The sequence below is a fragment of the Bos indicus x Bos taurus genome, chromosome 23, assembly GCF_003369695.1.
Source record: "Bos indicus x Bos taurus breed Angus x Brahman F1 hybrid chromosome 23, Bos_hybrid_MaternalHap_v2.0, whole genome shotgun sequence".
Classification (NCBI taxonomy): Eukaryota; Metazoa; Chordata; class Mammalia; order Artiodactyla; family Bovidae; genus Bos; species Bos indicus x Bos taurus.
The window spans coordinates 25,234,620-25,251,560 of NC_040098.1; the positions used below are offsets into that span (position 1 = coordinate 25,234,620).

The 16,941-nt window shown below is 43.9% G+C and overlaps 1 protein-coding gene across 1 annotated transcript in view; it reads right to left on the reverse strand.

Moving 5' to 3' along the window:
* The window catches only part of PKHD1 (PKHD1, fibrocystin/polyductin), a 443,492-nt gene that overhangs the window by 388,261 nt on the left and 38,290 nt on the right, over positions 1 to 16,941 (reverse strand). Inside the window, 8 exon segments of the mRNA XM_027525460.1 lie at positions 547 to 819; positions 3,053 to 3,158; positions 4,223 to 4,345; positions 5,245 to 5,429; positions 8,195 to 8,322; positions 10,523 to 10,661; positions 13,358 to 13,533; positions 14,290 to 14,414. Coding sequence (XP_027381261.1) covers positions 547 to 819; positions 3,053 to 3,158; positions 4,223 to 4,345; positions 5,245 to 5,429; positions 8,195 to 8,322; positions 10,523 to 10,661; positions 13,358 to 13,533; positions 14,290 to 14,414 — 1,255 coding nt within the window.

Sequence of the window (16,941 nt, forward strand, 5' to 3'; positions counted from 1 at the left end):
ACTTTTTTCATCAGGAAGCCTTGAGCAGGTCACTCTTCTCTTAGAACCCTATTATATCATCTGAAAAATGAGGATAATAATTCCATCTTTCAGGCAACTGTTAGCATTTAGGGTGTGCAACTGCCTAGAAGAGGTGCTCAGTAAATGATACCAGGCCCATCCTCATCGTTATAAGGAAACTAAGTCCCACAGAGTATATGAAATATCTAAGGTCACACTTCTGACTTTGGCAGGCTGAAAACAAAACCACATGTCCCAAATCCCCAGCTAGTGTCATTTCCCCTTGATCAGATTGTCCCAGTGACTTAATGATTGACCTCGTGATGCCTGACACCATTAACCAAACTATGGCATTTTATGTGGCAAGTGACTTCATTTGAGGGCTCAAACGTCCATTACTCATTAGAAGAAATGCTGATGGCAGAAAACAAAAACCTGTGAACCACAGTGGATATGGATTTATTATGTGGCGAGACTAGATTCTTGCAGGTTGGCAAGAACGAAGGTCTCAGAGCATCAGAGGCAATGTGGTTGCCCACAGATTACCAATGTCTGCAGCTCGGGAAGGCTCCACAGTGTCCAGTCTGGGTTCCACATTTAGGAAGAGGCCTCCTCCACTGGCATTGATGGCAAGACCAGAGGGTCTCACCAACATCGAGATCTGATGCAATCCAATAGGCAGCAGGCTTGTCTGACACACCACGTTTGTTTGGTTTGAGAAAATAACGTTGCAACTCGTTTTGTTCACTGTAACTTGCAGGGCCTTGTAGTCACCAGAGAAACTAGTTCCCGTAATATAAACCAGTAGGTCCATGTCATCTTAAAAGAAGAAAGAAACCATCTCTCAGCAATATCACTCCATTTATGAGAACTCTGTCAAATATCCGTTCCCTCTCACCTTCCTCTCAAAATTCAAGGAACTGAATGCTGACTTATATTGGAATCTGTGTTTATTTTAATAGCCTAGAGCCCTCCACTTAAATTTTCTCAAACTAGTAATGACAAATCACTAACCAGTTAAAAAATGGGGAAAAACTAAAGAATATTTCAAAACAAGGGACAAAGAATATGCAACATTTTAAGTCATCAACAATCTACCATTTCAAATCATGACCATTTCATTTAGATTAGCTCAAAATTGTCCTTTTGTTGTGCTACTCTACATTCACCCCATGAGCTGATGTACCTTCTATTCAGCCATCACCAGGGACATACCCTCCAACAGATCATTCTGATCTTAAAGTTCACACACAGAAATAGTAACCCCCCACCCCGCACACGCACACACACACACACACACACACGCACAAGAAATAAACCCACATTTATGGTCACCAAAGGGGAAAGGTTGTGGGAGGGATAAATTAGGAGTTTGGGAGTAACACTTACATACTACTATACATAAAATGGATAACCACCAAGGATCTGCTGCATAGTACAGGGAACTATACTCAATATTTTATAATATCTATAAGGGAAAAGAACCTGAAAAAGAATACATATGTGTATACATGGATACCTGTTTTTTGAATGTTGGCTTAAAACTCAACATTCAAGAAACTAAGATCATAGCATCTGGTCCCACCACTTCATGGCAAACAGATGGGGAGACAATGGACACAGTGACAGACTTTATGTTCTTGGGCTCCAAAATCACTGCAGATGGTGACTGCAGCCATGAAATTAAAAGATGCTTGCTCCTTGGAAGAAAAACTATGACATACCTAGACAGCATATTAAAAGCCAGAGATATCACTTTGCCAACAAATGTCTGTCTAGTCAAAGCTATGGTTTTTCCAGTAGTCATGTGAGGATGTGAGAGTTGGACCATAAAGAAAGCTAAGCATCAAAGAATCGATGCTTTTGAACTCTGGTGTTGGAGAAGACTCTTGAGAGTCCCTTTGACTGCAAGGAGATCAAACCAGTTAATCCTAAAGGAAATCAATTCTGAATATCCATTGGAAGGACTGATGCTGAAGCTGAACTTCCAATACTGTGGCCACCTGATGTAAAGAATTGACTCATTGGAAAAAGACCCTGATACTGGGAAAGACTGAAGGCAGTAGGAGAAGGGGACGACAGAGTATGAGATGGTTGGATGGCACCACTGACTGAATGGATATGAGTTTGAGCAAACTCCGTGAGATGATGAAAGACAGGGAAGTCCGGTGTGCTGCAGTCCATGGGGTCACAAAGAGTCAGCCACAACTGAGCAACTGAACAACAACAAATACACATATATATGGGGCTCCCCAGGTGGCTCAGTGGTAAAGAATCCACCTGCCAATGCAGGAGACACGGGCTTGATCCCTGGGTTGGGAAGATCACCTGGAAAAGGGCTTCCCTAGTGACTCAGAGAGTAAAGAATTTGCCTGCAACGTGGGATACCTGGGTTTGATCCCTGGGTTGGGAAGATCCCCTGGAGCGGAACATGGCAACCCACTGCAGTATTCTTGCCTGGAGAATCCCCATGGACAGAGGAGCCTGGTGGCCTATAGTCCATGGGCTTACAAAGAGTTGGACACAACTGAGCAAACAAGTATACACACAGGAAATGGCAACCTACTCTAGTATTCTTGCCTAAAGAATTTCATGGACAGAGGAGCCTAACAGACTAAAGTTCATGGGGTCACAAAGAGTCAGACATGACCGAGCACACAGCATACACACATACACACGTATATATACACATAGTTTTATAGGGATGTGTGGCTTCCCTGGTGGCTCAAACAGTAAAGCATCTGCCTGCAATGCAGGAGATACAGGCTCAATCCCTGGGTCTGGAAGATCCCCTGGAGAAGGAAATGGCAAACCACTCCAGTATTGTTGCCTGGAGAATCCCATGGACTGAAGAGCCTGATGGTCTTCAGTCCATGGGGTCACAATGAGTCAGACACAACTGAGCGACTTGACTTTCACTTTATAGGTATATATACATATAAAACTGAATCGCTGAGCCGTATGCCTGAAACTAACATTACATTGCAAATCAACTACACTCCAATCAAAAAATAAACTCAACGCCCATTTCAATGTCAAGTACATGTCATACCAAGGGCATACCACACCGAGTAGACCTGGGGAGTTGACCCTTCAAGGTATTGGAAGGCACAGGAACCTGAACAATAAGCTGGTATGTCATTCACTCGCACAACCACCTAGAAAAAGGCAAGAGCATTAAAATGTACACATCTCATATGCTCAAGGGTATTCCTAAAGGACATGTGAAATTTGCCCAAACTGAAATGTGTTAGTGATTCACCTACTCTTTATTTTTTCCTTCTATTTTCCAATAATAGACTCTCAGTTGTAAAGCATGACTCAACATGGTAGGCTATCTTTAAATGATGGTTAATATGCAGAAACCTAATATTTTTACAATTAGATAGGCTCAGTCTGGAGTAAATTCCCTCTCACATAGAAGTAAATTCAAACTGTGCAAGGACTTTTTAACACCTTATATTTTTTAACTTAGGACCTACTGCCTGTGAAAAGCCCTATCTTTGCTGGTAAATGCCAATATAACTAAAGATTAGAGTGGATTTGGACACTTGGGTTGGGGTCTTTTTTGTCCTAGAATGGGAAGTCCCTAAGAATAAATTATATATCTTTCCCTCTCACTGGGACTAAGGTTAATCTAATAGAACTCTACAATACTTGTAGATGAAAGTGGTGAAAAAGGTAAGACTCTCAGTCTTTGCCTATAAAATAAGGATTAAGTACACACTACATCTATGATAGTGTTTGCTTATGGCAGGAAGGGATCATGCATCAAATGTTAGCAATTGTTAATTCTTGTTTGGGTACCCAGGTATTGGTTATATTATTCTTACAGATTTTGCATTTTAAAACTGTCTCGAATGCACATGACTTATAAGAAGGGAAAGTGCAAAAGACATTTTAAAGAGAAAAGGAGGTGACTCAGCCCATTTACTTTCCAAGGCCACTGTGAGGAGGTATAAAAAGTAGGTAGCTAGAGATTCTCTATTTTGGGTGCCATAAGAGCATCAGTAATTATAACAACTGGATGTTGTGTTTACAAAGCACTTGTATTTTCAGAGTATTCTCCATACCCTGTGGAAGTAGAAAGAGCACAGCCAGGGCTGTCTCTATTTTGCAAATTAGAACACTGACCCTTGGGATTGGCCCACATCACAAATCAGGAGGGGCTGCAGTAGACTTAAAACCAGTACTTCACTTTGGGGGGCCCATCTGCTCTCACCTGAGTGTGTTGGTTGGCAGTGACCAACATGTCTCCAAATATGGGTCCAAGGAAGACACCACCATCATATACCACACGTGTGGTCACAGCAGGGTTCACTCCGGTGAGGTTTTCATTAGATACCTAAGATGGTCACATTTCTGGTGAATCCTGCCATGGAACAGAAGTCTAATCTTGCTTGAAACAAATGACAAAGGGTGTTTTCACATTCATTTACAATAATCAGATAGCTAGAAAGTGAAAATAGAGTGACACCGGGCTTGAAATCTAGAAGCCTAACAGTAAGTAGTGGTGAATGAAAGCCCCAGTAGACTAGAAGAATATTTATTTGCAAGTAGAGTTACCAAAAAATGCACACTATGCTAATCTCTCAAGTCTTGCAAGAGATTTTGTTCCCATGCACTTTTCTATTTTACAAGTTTACAATCCAAATACTAAAATAAAATGTCAGGAAACAAGTGCCATGAGATGACTTCCATCCTTCCTCCATCTCCACCCAAGGATTTTGTTTGAAAACCAGATGACCCACAACACCAAATAACAAGAATAAAATTTCACCTTGGATTTCACTTCATAAAACCAAATGCTAGATGATCATTAGATTATTTTTTAAAACCCTAAATATGCAAGAGCATCTGGTTTTGTCATTATCCGAAGACAGCAAATCCGTTCCTAAACTTCCTTCTGCTCTGCCATCTGCCTCCATGATAATCTAAGTCAATCACATCTGCTTAAATGATCCAATAACAGATGTAGAATTATTGTATGGTGGACACTGACCAACAATTTCTTTACCTACATCATGTTAGGAAAGGCAACATTATACTTAAATTGCTTTATCAGGAATATGAGATACAAAACATACCTTGAAACTTTCAGAAAGATCATTGAGCTCTTTTACTTGAGTATTCCAACAAATTCACAAATCATGACAGTTTTCATTCATATAATTCTGATTTTTTTTTTCACAAAATTGTTTCAGAGCACCAAGTCCATAAAGCCAAAAGGGATGCCATACATACCTTGATGAAGTTGGGCAAGTCCCCAACCCGGCTGGACCAGGAGAAGGTCCACACATGTTCATAGCAAGACTTTAGATCCTCCGTCACAGTGAAGTCACTAACATTGAGGTACCTGGATGTGAAGTCATCAGCGCTGGTTTGTAAGAGCTTCTGGAGGTGACTGGCTGAGATGTGCACAGGGACACCTGTGGGAGAAGGTCATGACACCGAAAATGTTCTTATTTTAGTCGCTAAGTTGTGTCCAACTCTTTCGCAACCCCATGGACTGTAGCCCGTCAGGCCCCTCTTTCCATGGAATTTCCCAAGCAAGAATCTTAGAGTGGGTTGCCATTTCCTTCAACAGGAGATCTTCTCAACCCAGGGATCAAACCCCCATCTCCTGCAGGAGGATTCTTTACTGCTGAGCTACCAGGGAAGTGCAATATAGAAAATACAGGAAACTAATTACTCCACCTTGTAGCATCTCATCATCAAGACAGCAGAATACAGGTTAAAATACCTTCACATATGCAGAGACCCTCAGGTTCAAGATGTGGCTTCAAGAGAACCCTCAGTCCAGTTACGCAATTTTTAAGGCAAGCATAAGTAGATGCTCACTTTTTATATCACAATTCCTTTAACCAGCATCATATCTCTCAAGCAGAGAACACAGTCACATCAGACAAAACTATCTCAGCTGTCAACTCAAAATGTGAATTCCAAACACTGGTAAGTCCTGAAAGTCTAATTAAATACTGAGTTTTTCCCGGGAAAAAAAAAGTGTAGCTGGCCCTGTGAATAGGGAAAAGTTGGCCACCTTCCACAAGGAGTGGAAAGGCATAAAGCAGCTGACACCTATAAAAACAGAGCCAACCAAGCTGAGGAATGTTGGCACTGAACTCTGGTTTCTCTATTAGAATTTCCTTTAAGCCCAACCACCTGCTTCCCCATCACACATCCATGCAGAGAAATAACTGCACTCTGGGCTTGTGTTTGAAAACTGTTTCATGCTTTACCTGAAGTTTCCATTTCATTAGCTACTCCAGCAACCCTTTGAGGTGGGTCATCTGGATAACCTGCTGCTGCTGCTGCTAAGTCATTTCAGTCGTGTCCCGCTCTGTGCAACCCCACAGACGGCAGGCCACCAGGCTCCCCCATCCCTGGGATTCTCCAGGCAAGAACACTGGAGTGGGTTGCCATTTCCTTCTCCAATGCATGAAAGTGAAAAGTGCAAGTGAAATCACTCAGCCATGCCCGACTCCTAGCAGCCCCATGGACTGCAGCCTACCAGGCTCCTCCGTCCCTGGGATTTTCCAGGCAAGAGTACCTAATGCCTCCTTAAGAAATGAAGAAAATGAAACCCAATGTGATTCAACAGCTCACCAAACAAGTGAGAGGGGTTTTGATTAAAACCCAGATTGCCTTGACCAACTCAAGAGATTTCCTCTTGAATCCCACACTGCCCTGGAGTGTTAATGAAATACCACTGCATTTCCAAAATGCAAACAAAACTCATCTTTTAAAAAAAAAAGATTGTCCTATATGAATACATCATTTGAGGGCCATTTCAAATGGCCAGGTGAAGGCTGGCTTATCCCCCAGTTGTTTTGCAGACAGTGATGTGAAGAGCATCAGCAACAGAAGATGATGGCAGGAAAAAAAAAATCTCTCAACAGGTACTCTGCAGTTCCCTCATTGTGAGAAGGGAAACAGCACAGTAATGGGCTTCACAGTGGCAGAGCTCTAGAGCACTTACTCACACACTTACAGTTTCCAATAGCCTCAGGGCCATCTACTTTTCCTAAGCTGTCCTACTAGAGGAAAAACTCCATTCCTCCAGCCAAGGATGGACTTCTTTGCAAGTCCAGCATCTTTCTTCTCAGGAGGGTAGAAGATTTTTGGACCACTTGCCAACTTTTGGACAACCACTCTTACATTCTCCTGAGCCCCCAACTTCCCCTATGTTGTTACTAAATAAATATTAAAATCACTTCTAACCCTGTCCTTGATGAGATGTATATACATTGATAGTTGAAGATTTAGAAACATTTATATTCTCATTGCAGTTGAAAGCTCTTTCTACATTTAATATGGTTTCTCAGTTCAGATCAGTTGCTCAGTCGTGTCTGACTCTTTGCAACCCCATGGATACGGTTTCTAAAACACTCAACATCATGTGGGATCACTTGGGAGTTTAATTTAGAAAGGTGGTGGCTACCATGGATCTTGGTCTATGAAATTCTAGAGAAGAAGACTGAACTCTTTGAGAAGCAAATACTCAAGTTCATACCTGGACCCTGCTTCAGCTATTTGTATGAGCTTCGGGCAAGCCTGAGTAGACTGAGCTGAATGGTGGCCCTCAAAAAGATACACCCTAATTCTTGGAAACTATGATGTTATATCATAGAGCAAAGGATGTGATTAAGGATCTTGAGAAGAGGGAATCATCCCAGATTATCCAGGTGGGTCATAAATGCAGTCCTATTTATCCTTAGAGGGAGTTTGGAGACGGCAGAGGAAGAGACCATGTAACCAGGAGGCAGGGGCTGGGACGATGCACTGCACCGAGGGATGCCAACAGCCACCAGCAGCTACAGAGGCAGAAAACAGATCCTCCCCTAGGCCTGAGGAGGAAGCGTGGCCCTGCCAACAACTTGATTTTGCACTTTGGCCTCCAGAACTCTAAGAAAATACATTTCAGTCATTTTAAGCCACCAAGCTTGTATAATTTGTTATGACAGCTGTAGGAAGCTAATCCACTCAGTTTCCTCATCTGTAAAGCTGAAAGACTGGGATCATATTGACAAGGATATCCCAGATCTTTAATTTTAGAAAAGTCATTCTCAGACACTGGAAAATTAACAAAGTATGCTAACTTTAAGACTGTCACCCTATCGGCAGGATGTTGTTTGCCTGGGGATGCCACGGAAAGCTTCAACAAGAAATGCTGCACCCGTTACGGCCCCTTTACCAGGAATCGCTGTGTTAGAAAGCTGGATGCGAAAGTGTCCTCCTAAAGGTGGACTTGTCCTCTGCAGTCTCTGTGTTGTCACCTGGACCAACCGGGATCCTTCCTCTGCTCCTTCAGTGGGCACAGCGCTGCAACATGTCAGAAACAAAGCATTAACCACAAGGACCCTCGAGTAGCTGCTCCAGACAGAGCACAGCTCCATCTCAAGGACCACACAGTCTCCCACGTTTCCAGGCCATGAGCATGAGCTCCAAAATAATCCCTCTCCCACCACAGCAGAGAAAATGAAAGGTGAATATGAGGGGTCTCTAAGGGTCTTCCACTCTCCCCCTCTACTGATCCTGGGAGAACGCAGAGGCAGAGTGAAGAGTGAGGAGTGTAGCCTCCGCTGCTCTGGTCCTGATGCACAGTGGAAGGAGAAGCCTGTGCTCTCTAACTGTATCTTCACAGTCAGATGAAAGCTCACCGTGATCCACAGATCCTCTGCGCTCAGTATCCCCAGCAGAAACAGGCCACTCCATCTAGCAGAGTCCTTATCCAGCACCTGCGTGCACACTGCATACCTAATCCTGCTTTCAGTACAATAAGTGGGTCAAATAAATCATGACATACCATGCAGTGGAATACTATTCAGCCATTAAAAAGCACGCTTAATGAAATGGGGAAATATTCCATTTATACCAGTAGGTGAAAAGGACATGTTGCAAATACAGTGTCTTATCTGTTGTACCAACTTGAGGTTTAAAAAGTAAATATATATAATTAGTGTTAGTCACTCAGTTGTGTCCGATTCTTTGTGACCCCATGGACAGTCGCCTGCCAGACTCCACTGTCCTTGGAATTCTCCAGGTAAGAATACTGGAGTAGGTTGCCATTCCCTTCTCCAGGGGATCTTCCCAACCCAGGGATTGAACCTAGGTCTCTTGCACTGCAGGCGGATTCTTCATCGTCTGAGCCACCAAATATATATAAATATATAGTACATATACATGTATTTTGTGTATATATGTATATGTGTGTGTGTATATAAAAACTGCCTTGGGGAAAAGAGTATTTTAGAACATGGATTCAACGTGTTAAAAGAAAGTATCTCTGAACAGAGGGATTATGAGTGATTTGTACCTTTTCTATGTGCTTTTCTGTACTTTCCACATTTTCAACAATGAACATGTGTGATTTTGATCAGTAATATTACTTAAGTACTACGTATTGATGTGCATACTCACAAACACACAGAAACAGTTAGACTGAGGCTTATCTGGTTGGGGGCCATCCTGTGTTGTCCTGACTTTCTCAGGCTGAAGGCTTCCAGAAGGAGCTAAGGAGCCTGAGAAAACTCAGAAGGGGAGGTTGTGAGCACCTTTCTAAGTGTGGACCTAGATTATACTCCATCATTTCAGAGTTAATAACTTTGGCATTTGGAGCACAGGATCACAGGGGGCTCATCTGACGTCTCCCTCTCCATCACCAAAAGCCTTTCCCTCCTTTATTCTATTGATGACTTTTTGTCTTTTCTACCCAGAGGACCGTGAAACATTGTCAAGAAATGTGGAATATAGATTCAAGCTTTCTAACATTGATAAAAAGTCTCAAGCACGGTGTGAGTAATGAGAACTCATTTCAGAACATGTTAGATACAGGGGGAGAAAAGAAATTTTAAAGACAAGGCATCTCAGTCGTCCCCATCCTACGGGTTTTAGTGAACATTTAAAAGGACGAATTACAGCATGCATGTGTTCCAGGAGCTTGGAGGAGCCTGATTCTTAGTTACTGCTTTGTAAACTATGGCCAAGACGGTTTATTGACGAATCAACGCTTATGTGGCTCTAGTGCCATCTGGTGGTGAGCTTTCAGAACTGGCTGGTTTTGTTCCTTTGTCTATGAATTGTACTTCCTTTTGCCTCAAAGAATTCTAGTAAAATTTATATATTAATCTTATTAATGGAATGGAAGAAGAGTAGCAAGAAGAAAACAGTGGTAATGTGAACCTCTGAAAAGCATAAAAATACATCTACTTGTAAAGTAATTAACTAGGAACTAGCCCCCAGATCAACAGAATCAGCATTGCCTGGGAACTCATTAGAAAAGCAAATTATCAGGCCCTGCCACCAAGCCTACTGAATTAGGATGGTGTGGTTAGGGCACAGCAACTTGTGTTTTAACACAACCTTCAGGTAAGTCTGATGCAGCATTCTTAACACTGAGAACTATTGCTGTAAGCAGCAAGGCAGGTAAAATTTCCTGATTGATAAAAAGTCTCACTGCTGTGACTCCTAAGGCCAGTTAGCAATTTTAAGGAGGGACAGGTGACCAAAGATGGTTCCCTACCTTGCAGTGATGAGCGGGAGCTCCAGGCCACACCCTGCCAACCAGGAGGTCACACTGTAGACGGGAGGTGATCCCACTACTGAGAGCAATTCTAGCAGATTCCCGCCAGGGCGAGCTGTACCAGTGTCTGCCTGAGAAACTGGAGACCGAGGAGCCAAACATCATCAAGTAAATCAAGATGGAAGACCTGCTGGGTGGATGATCCCTGCTGGAGGGTCTGAGTCACTCACATCTCAGCACACCATGAAAACAGAGATTCCCACCTACCTGCTGCCATGAGGAGAAAAGGAAGAGGGAGGAATTCAGTTGCCAAAAGAAAATGCAAGGTCATGATATAAGAAGACGATGACTAATTCCACAGCAAACTTCAGTAAGCCCCAAGCCAACCAATCATCATTCCCTGTTCCGTTGGAGGTCCCCTGCCGCCACACACACGTGCAAACACACAGCTCATCTGTGGCGGTGTGCACTGCCCCTCTCTTCCTCCTTTCCTTCTCCAAGTCCCGGCAGCTCCAGCAATGCAAGATGATCCCCTCAGGAACACGGAACACACAAGGCAGATCCTAGAGATACTTGAGTTTTATCCACTGCATGGTGTCACCATGTGTACAGACACAGGGCAAGCATTTAAGACAGACCATTTTGCAAATCCTGATTTTCCACTTCTACTGGGTGACCATTTGGCTAATCACCATACCCCTGTAAGACTCTTTTCTCATTGCTAAAGTGGGACTCATGATAGACATCAGTCTGCATTTTGGCAGGGAGAGTTTACTGAGATGGCAGGTTTAAAGGGCCAGCGTAATATCCTCTTTCCCTTCTATTAGGCACCATGTAAATGCAGTTTCTTTCCCAAGTCTGTGCCATCGAGACAGCAAACAGTTGAAAAGCAGCATCCTTGCAGGCCCAGTGCTGAGCACAACACCAGGCACAGAGCCAGTGCTCGATAAAAGTTCATCTGCTCTACTGAGTATGGAGTCATTAAAAATGGCTCTGGTGCCAGTGATCTCTAGGTTTCAATGTCCCCCACATCCCCAAAGATTTGAGGCAAGACACTCAGCACCCTCTTAGCTTTGGTTTCTTAATCTATAGAGTGGGGATCATAGGGCCATCTTAGGGGTTCTGAGAATTAAATGAGAAGTATTTGGTAGCTACCACTAAATAAAAAGAAATTTCATAGAGGACATTAGGTGGGAGAATATAATCAAATATTAAGCTGATCAGATAAATGTCAGCCAATTAAATACGAATATGGAGCCCAAGTATGTCGTTTATGTTACTATTAAATAATCCTCATAGAAAAATTGTTGCCAGCAGGATGACTGAACCAAGTGGGAAGCAGATTGTTATACCCAAGCCACCTCCTGCCTTTCTTATCTCTGCCCTCTGCCTCCCTGCTCCCCTCCCCACCTCACCCCTACATGGCTCCAGATGCTGGAGCATTTGGGTGCATAGTGGTGATGGCCGTAAGAAAGAGTTGGGATCCTGGGCATTGAGAGTTTGGAGAGGAGGAAGGGAAATGATACCAATTATCTAGTCCTGAGTTTCCCAGTTAGTGGGTTCAAGTGTATGAAATATTGATCCCATTAGCCCTCTGGGAATCTGTGCAGAATTTGGGGTCACCAAAGGCCCCAGCCAGTCTTGGGCACCAAGGAATTCAGACAGTTATCCCAGCACACTATTTGAATATTATTTTCTGTGTGTCAGAACATGGAATTTGAAGTCAGCGATGCCAGATGCCCAAAACACTCAAATCACTGGAACAGGTAAAAGATGGAATTCTGAAGAGCATCAAAAATGATGCAATTTCAGGGCTTGAAAGAGAGTTCTCTTACCCCTCACCCCCAAGTTCCCTGCCCCTTAGCTCTGCAACTTTCAGGTAAAAGACTAAAAGTTGCACAACTTGAAAATCAGAACGCAAATGACCATTCCATCCTTTTCTCCTTGAAGAGAGAAAGAGAAGCTATGAGAAGCAGGAAAGCCAGAGTCACAAGGGATTTGATGGAAGAGGGAGAGTGAACAAGTTGGAAACCTAGAGGCCCTAGGAGCAAACCACACCACCCCTCTGGCCTTCTGTCCCTGGCATGTGTGTCACACGTGGCCTCGGGGGAACCCTTGGTGAGCACCTTGCCCTTAAGACAAACAAAGCCAGCTGAGATCAAGGGACTTTGTGCAGAAGGGGCCAGGCCTGAGCTCTGAGTGATGCGTGGGAGCAATCAGATGGGCAGAAAGACAAAGCTATTCTCATGAGGATGTGATGACTCTCTAACACCAAGTTGGCCCTAAGGGTTGTAAAATCAGACTTGTGGCCCATTTCAGGGCCAATGATGGTCTGTTCCTCACAGCACCTTTATGACAGATATTAACAGATGGAGGGGGAGAAATCCTGCCAGCCTGACAATAGTAATGATAATAGTAGTAATAACTGATCATATTTACTGAGCACCTACTACAGTCAGGACCCATGATGAGTGCTTTACATCACACTTCAGTTAATCTTCACAGTAATCCCATGGGGTAGAGGCCTCATTATGCCATTTTATAGATGAGAAAACCAAGGCCTCTCAGCCAGAAAGTGGTAAAATTGGGATAAGATGACAGGCACCCAAAGCAAGAGCAAACATTGGGGTAAATAACAGAAAACAGAAGGAACTTGCTAGAGGGATATAAAAGCCAAAGACACACAATCACGACTTCATCTTCTCCCTGGGATCGAGGCGGAAAGATGGAGAATCATCTGTTCTCTCTCCATTAAAAGAGAAGCAGCCCCTCCAGAAAAGCCTGAGGACCCTATCTGATGGATAGTTCATAGAGGAGAGTAGATCTGATAATCACCTGTTAGGTTTGTGTCTGCAATAATAATCTCATCCACATAGAACATGCCCATCTCTGGAGACAGAGGGAGGAGGTCAATCTGATGAACCAGCACTGGGGAATTTGCAGGAGGCAGCTGGAGATGCGAGGCGTGATGCACACACATCTTCCAGAGGTCGGTGCAGGTGAACTGCCAGCTGAACACAAGCACAGAGCAGACACGGGCCTCCCGTGAGCACCACTGTCCTATCACCTGAGAGCCCCAGTTCCCCAACCTGGGCCCGAAGACCATGCAGCTGGGAGACCACACAGTCCTGGTTGCCATGGTACCAGCATCCCACCCAAAATGGGTTCAACTTGGCTGGGACACAACACCAGTGAGTCATGTTTAAGTCCACCATCCATTCATAACAATGTCAGCAGTACTTTCAAATTACAATACAATTGTGTGTCTTAAGCAGATCACATGTTAGGCTCTAACCACAGAGATGATTAGTGGTCTCTAAAACCTAAGACTCACTTAGGTTTAAAACCACTTACAAAACCCCTGAGAGATGTGGAAAGAGTGCTGAATCAAGGGATCAAAATGCCTGAATCATATTCCAGCATCTTTGTTCACTTGCTGAATGAATGTCAGTGAATCACACATTCTCTGGGCCCCGATTTTTCTCATCTGTAATGTCAAGGAATGTTCCATAAAATCTCTTCCACATATGATGGTCTTTGACTCTATGCCTATGAGAAATGTCAGACTCCTTATATATGTAACGACTAACTGCTCTTAAATCAAACTTCTTTGCCAAATAAAACATGTTCAGAGCTGAAATTATTGTCCGAGACCCCACTATCAGACAATACCTCCCATGAATCACTGTCCCCAGGATAGTTAGCCATACCATCTGGCAGAATTCCCACCACACCTGCCCACAGACAAGCTACCTGTGGGTACCTACTTAGGACTGGTCCCCAGGAGACTCCAGTCACACGTGATGTTCTTAACAGGGTTTTGAAGGCCAATTGTGAAGGACACAGTCATCTTCAGGGTTGTATTCTCATGGCCTCTGTATGCAAGGCACAACTAGAGACACAAAACAAGAGCTTCAGCTCTGTCACTAAGAAGCAGCTGTTCAAGTAATGTTTATTGAGGACAATCCACCCCCTAGAACCAACCTAGAGACAGCCAGACCACGCCTGCCCTCCTAGACCTTACCTTGCTGCTGCTGCTGCTGCTGCTGCTAAGTCGCTTCAGTCGTGTCCGACTCTGTGCGACCCCATAGACGGAAGCCCACCAGGCTCCCCCGTCCCTGGGATTCTCCAGGCAAGAACACTGGAGTGGGTTGCCATTTCCTTCTCCAACGCATGAAAGTGAAAAGTGAAAGGGAAGTCGCTCAGTCGTTTCCGACTCTGTGCGACCCCATGGACTGCAGCCCACCAGGCTCCTCCATCCATGGGATTTTCCAGGCAAGAGTACTGGAGTGGGGTGCCATTGCCTTCTCCGGATCTTACCTTAGTTTAGAGCAAATTGCTATTTATCCAACAGAGAGTTATTCAATGCCTAGCACTGTGTGTGGCTGTGAGGATTTTTTATCTCAATTAGAGATCTCAATTAGAAATCCCTTGTTGTGACCCAGATACCTGTGCAACCTCAAGCAAGGCACTGAACCTGTCTGAGCCTCACTCCTTAACCTGAACTCACCAGCATCCTTGGCTTCTAATTCAGAGTTAAGTAAAATCGTTTGGCAGGATTTTTCAACTGTGGCACTATTGACATTTAGGACTGGGACTTTTCTGTGAGTGCTTTTCTTACACTGTGCATTGCAGAACGTGTAGCAACTTTCCTAGAATCTACCCACTGGATGGCACTAACACTTCCCTGGTTGTGATGACCAAAAATGCCTCTCAGTTCAGTTCAGTTCAGTCGCTCAGTCGTGTCCAACTCTTTGCGACCCCATGAATCGCAGCACGCCAGGCCTCCCTGTCCATCACCAACTCCCAGAGTTCACCCAGACTCACATCCATTGAGTCAGTGATGCCATCCAGCCATCTCATCCTCTGTCGTCCCCTTCTCCTCCTGCCCCCAATCCCTCCCAGCATCAGAGTCTTTTCCAATGAGTCAACTCTTCGCATGAAGTGGCCAAAGTACTGGAGTTTCAGCTGTAGCATCATTCCTTCCAAAGAAATCCCAGGGCTGATCTCCATCAGAATGGACTGATTGGATCTCCTTGCAGTCCAAGGGACTCTCAAGAGTCTTCTCCAACACCACAGTTTAAAAGCATCAATTCTTCGGCACTCAGCCTTCTTCACAGTCCAACTCTCACATCCATACATGACCACAGGAAAAACCAGAGCCTTGACTAGACAGACCTTTCTTGGCAAAGTAATGTCTCTGCTTTTTAATATGCTGTCTAGGTTGGTCATAACTTTCCTTCCAAGGAGTAAGCGTCTTTTAATTTCATGGCTGCAGTCACCATCTGCAGTGATTTTGGAGCCCCAAAAAATGAAGTCTGACACTGTTTCCACTGTTTCCCTATCTATTTCCCATGAAGTGATGGGACCGGATGCCATGATCTTCATTTTCTGAATATTGAGCTTTAAGCCAACTTTTTTGCTCTCCTCTTTCACTTTCCTCAAGAGGCTTTTTAGTTCCTCTTCACTTTCTGCCATAAGGGTGGTGTCATCTGCATATCTGAGGTTATTGATATTTCTCCTGGCAATCTTGATTCCAGCTTGTGCTTCTTCCAGCCCAGCGTTTCTCATGATGTACTCTGCATGTAAGTTAAATAAGCAGGGTGACAATATACAGCCTTGACATACTCCTTTTCCTATTTGGAACCAGTCTGTTGTTCTATGTCCAGTTCTAACTGTTGCTTCCTGACCTGCATACAGGTTTCTCAAGAGGCAGGTCAGGTGGTCTGGTATTCCCATCTCTTTCAGAATTTTCCACAGTTTATTGTGATCCACACAGTCAAAGGCTTTGGCATAGTCAATAAAGCAGAAATAGATGTTTTTCTGGAACTCTCTTGCTTTTTCCATGATCCAGGGGATATTGGCAATTTGATCTCTGGTTCCTCTGCCTTTTCTAAAACCAGCTTGAACATCGGGAAGTTCACGGTTCACGTATTGCTGAAGCCTGGCTTGGAGAATTTTGAGCATTACTTTACTAGCATGTGAGATGAGTGCAATTGTGCGGTAGTTTGAGCATTCTTTGGCATTGCCTTTCTTTGGGATTGAAATGAAAACTGACCTTTTCCAGTCCTGTGGCCACTGCTGAGTTTTCCAAATTTGCTGGCAGATTGAGTGCAGCACTTTCACAGCATCATCTTTCAGGATTTGAAAGAGCTCAACTGGAATTCCATCACCTCCACTAGCTTTGTTCATAGTGATGCTTTCTAAGGCCCACTTGACTTCACATTCCAGGATGTCTGGCTCTAGGTGAGTGATCACACCATCGTGATTATCTGGGTCGTGAAGATCTCTTTTGTACAGTTCTTCTGTGTATTCCTGCCACCTCTTCTTAATATCTTCTGCTTCTGTTAGGTCCATACCATTTCTGTCCTTTATCGAGCCCATCTTTGCATGAAATGTTCCCTTGATATCTCTAATTT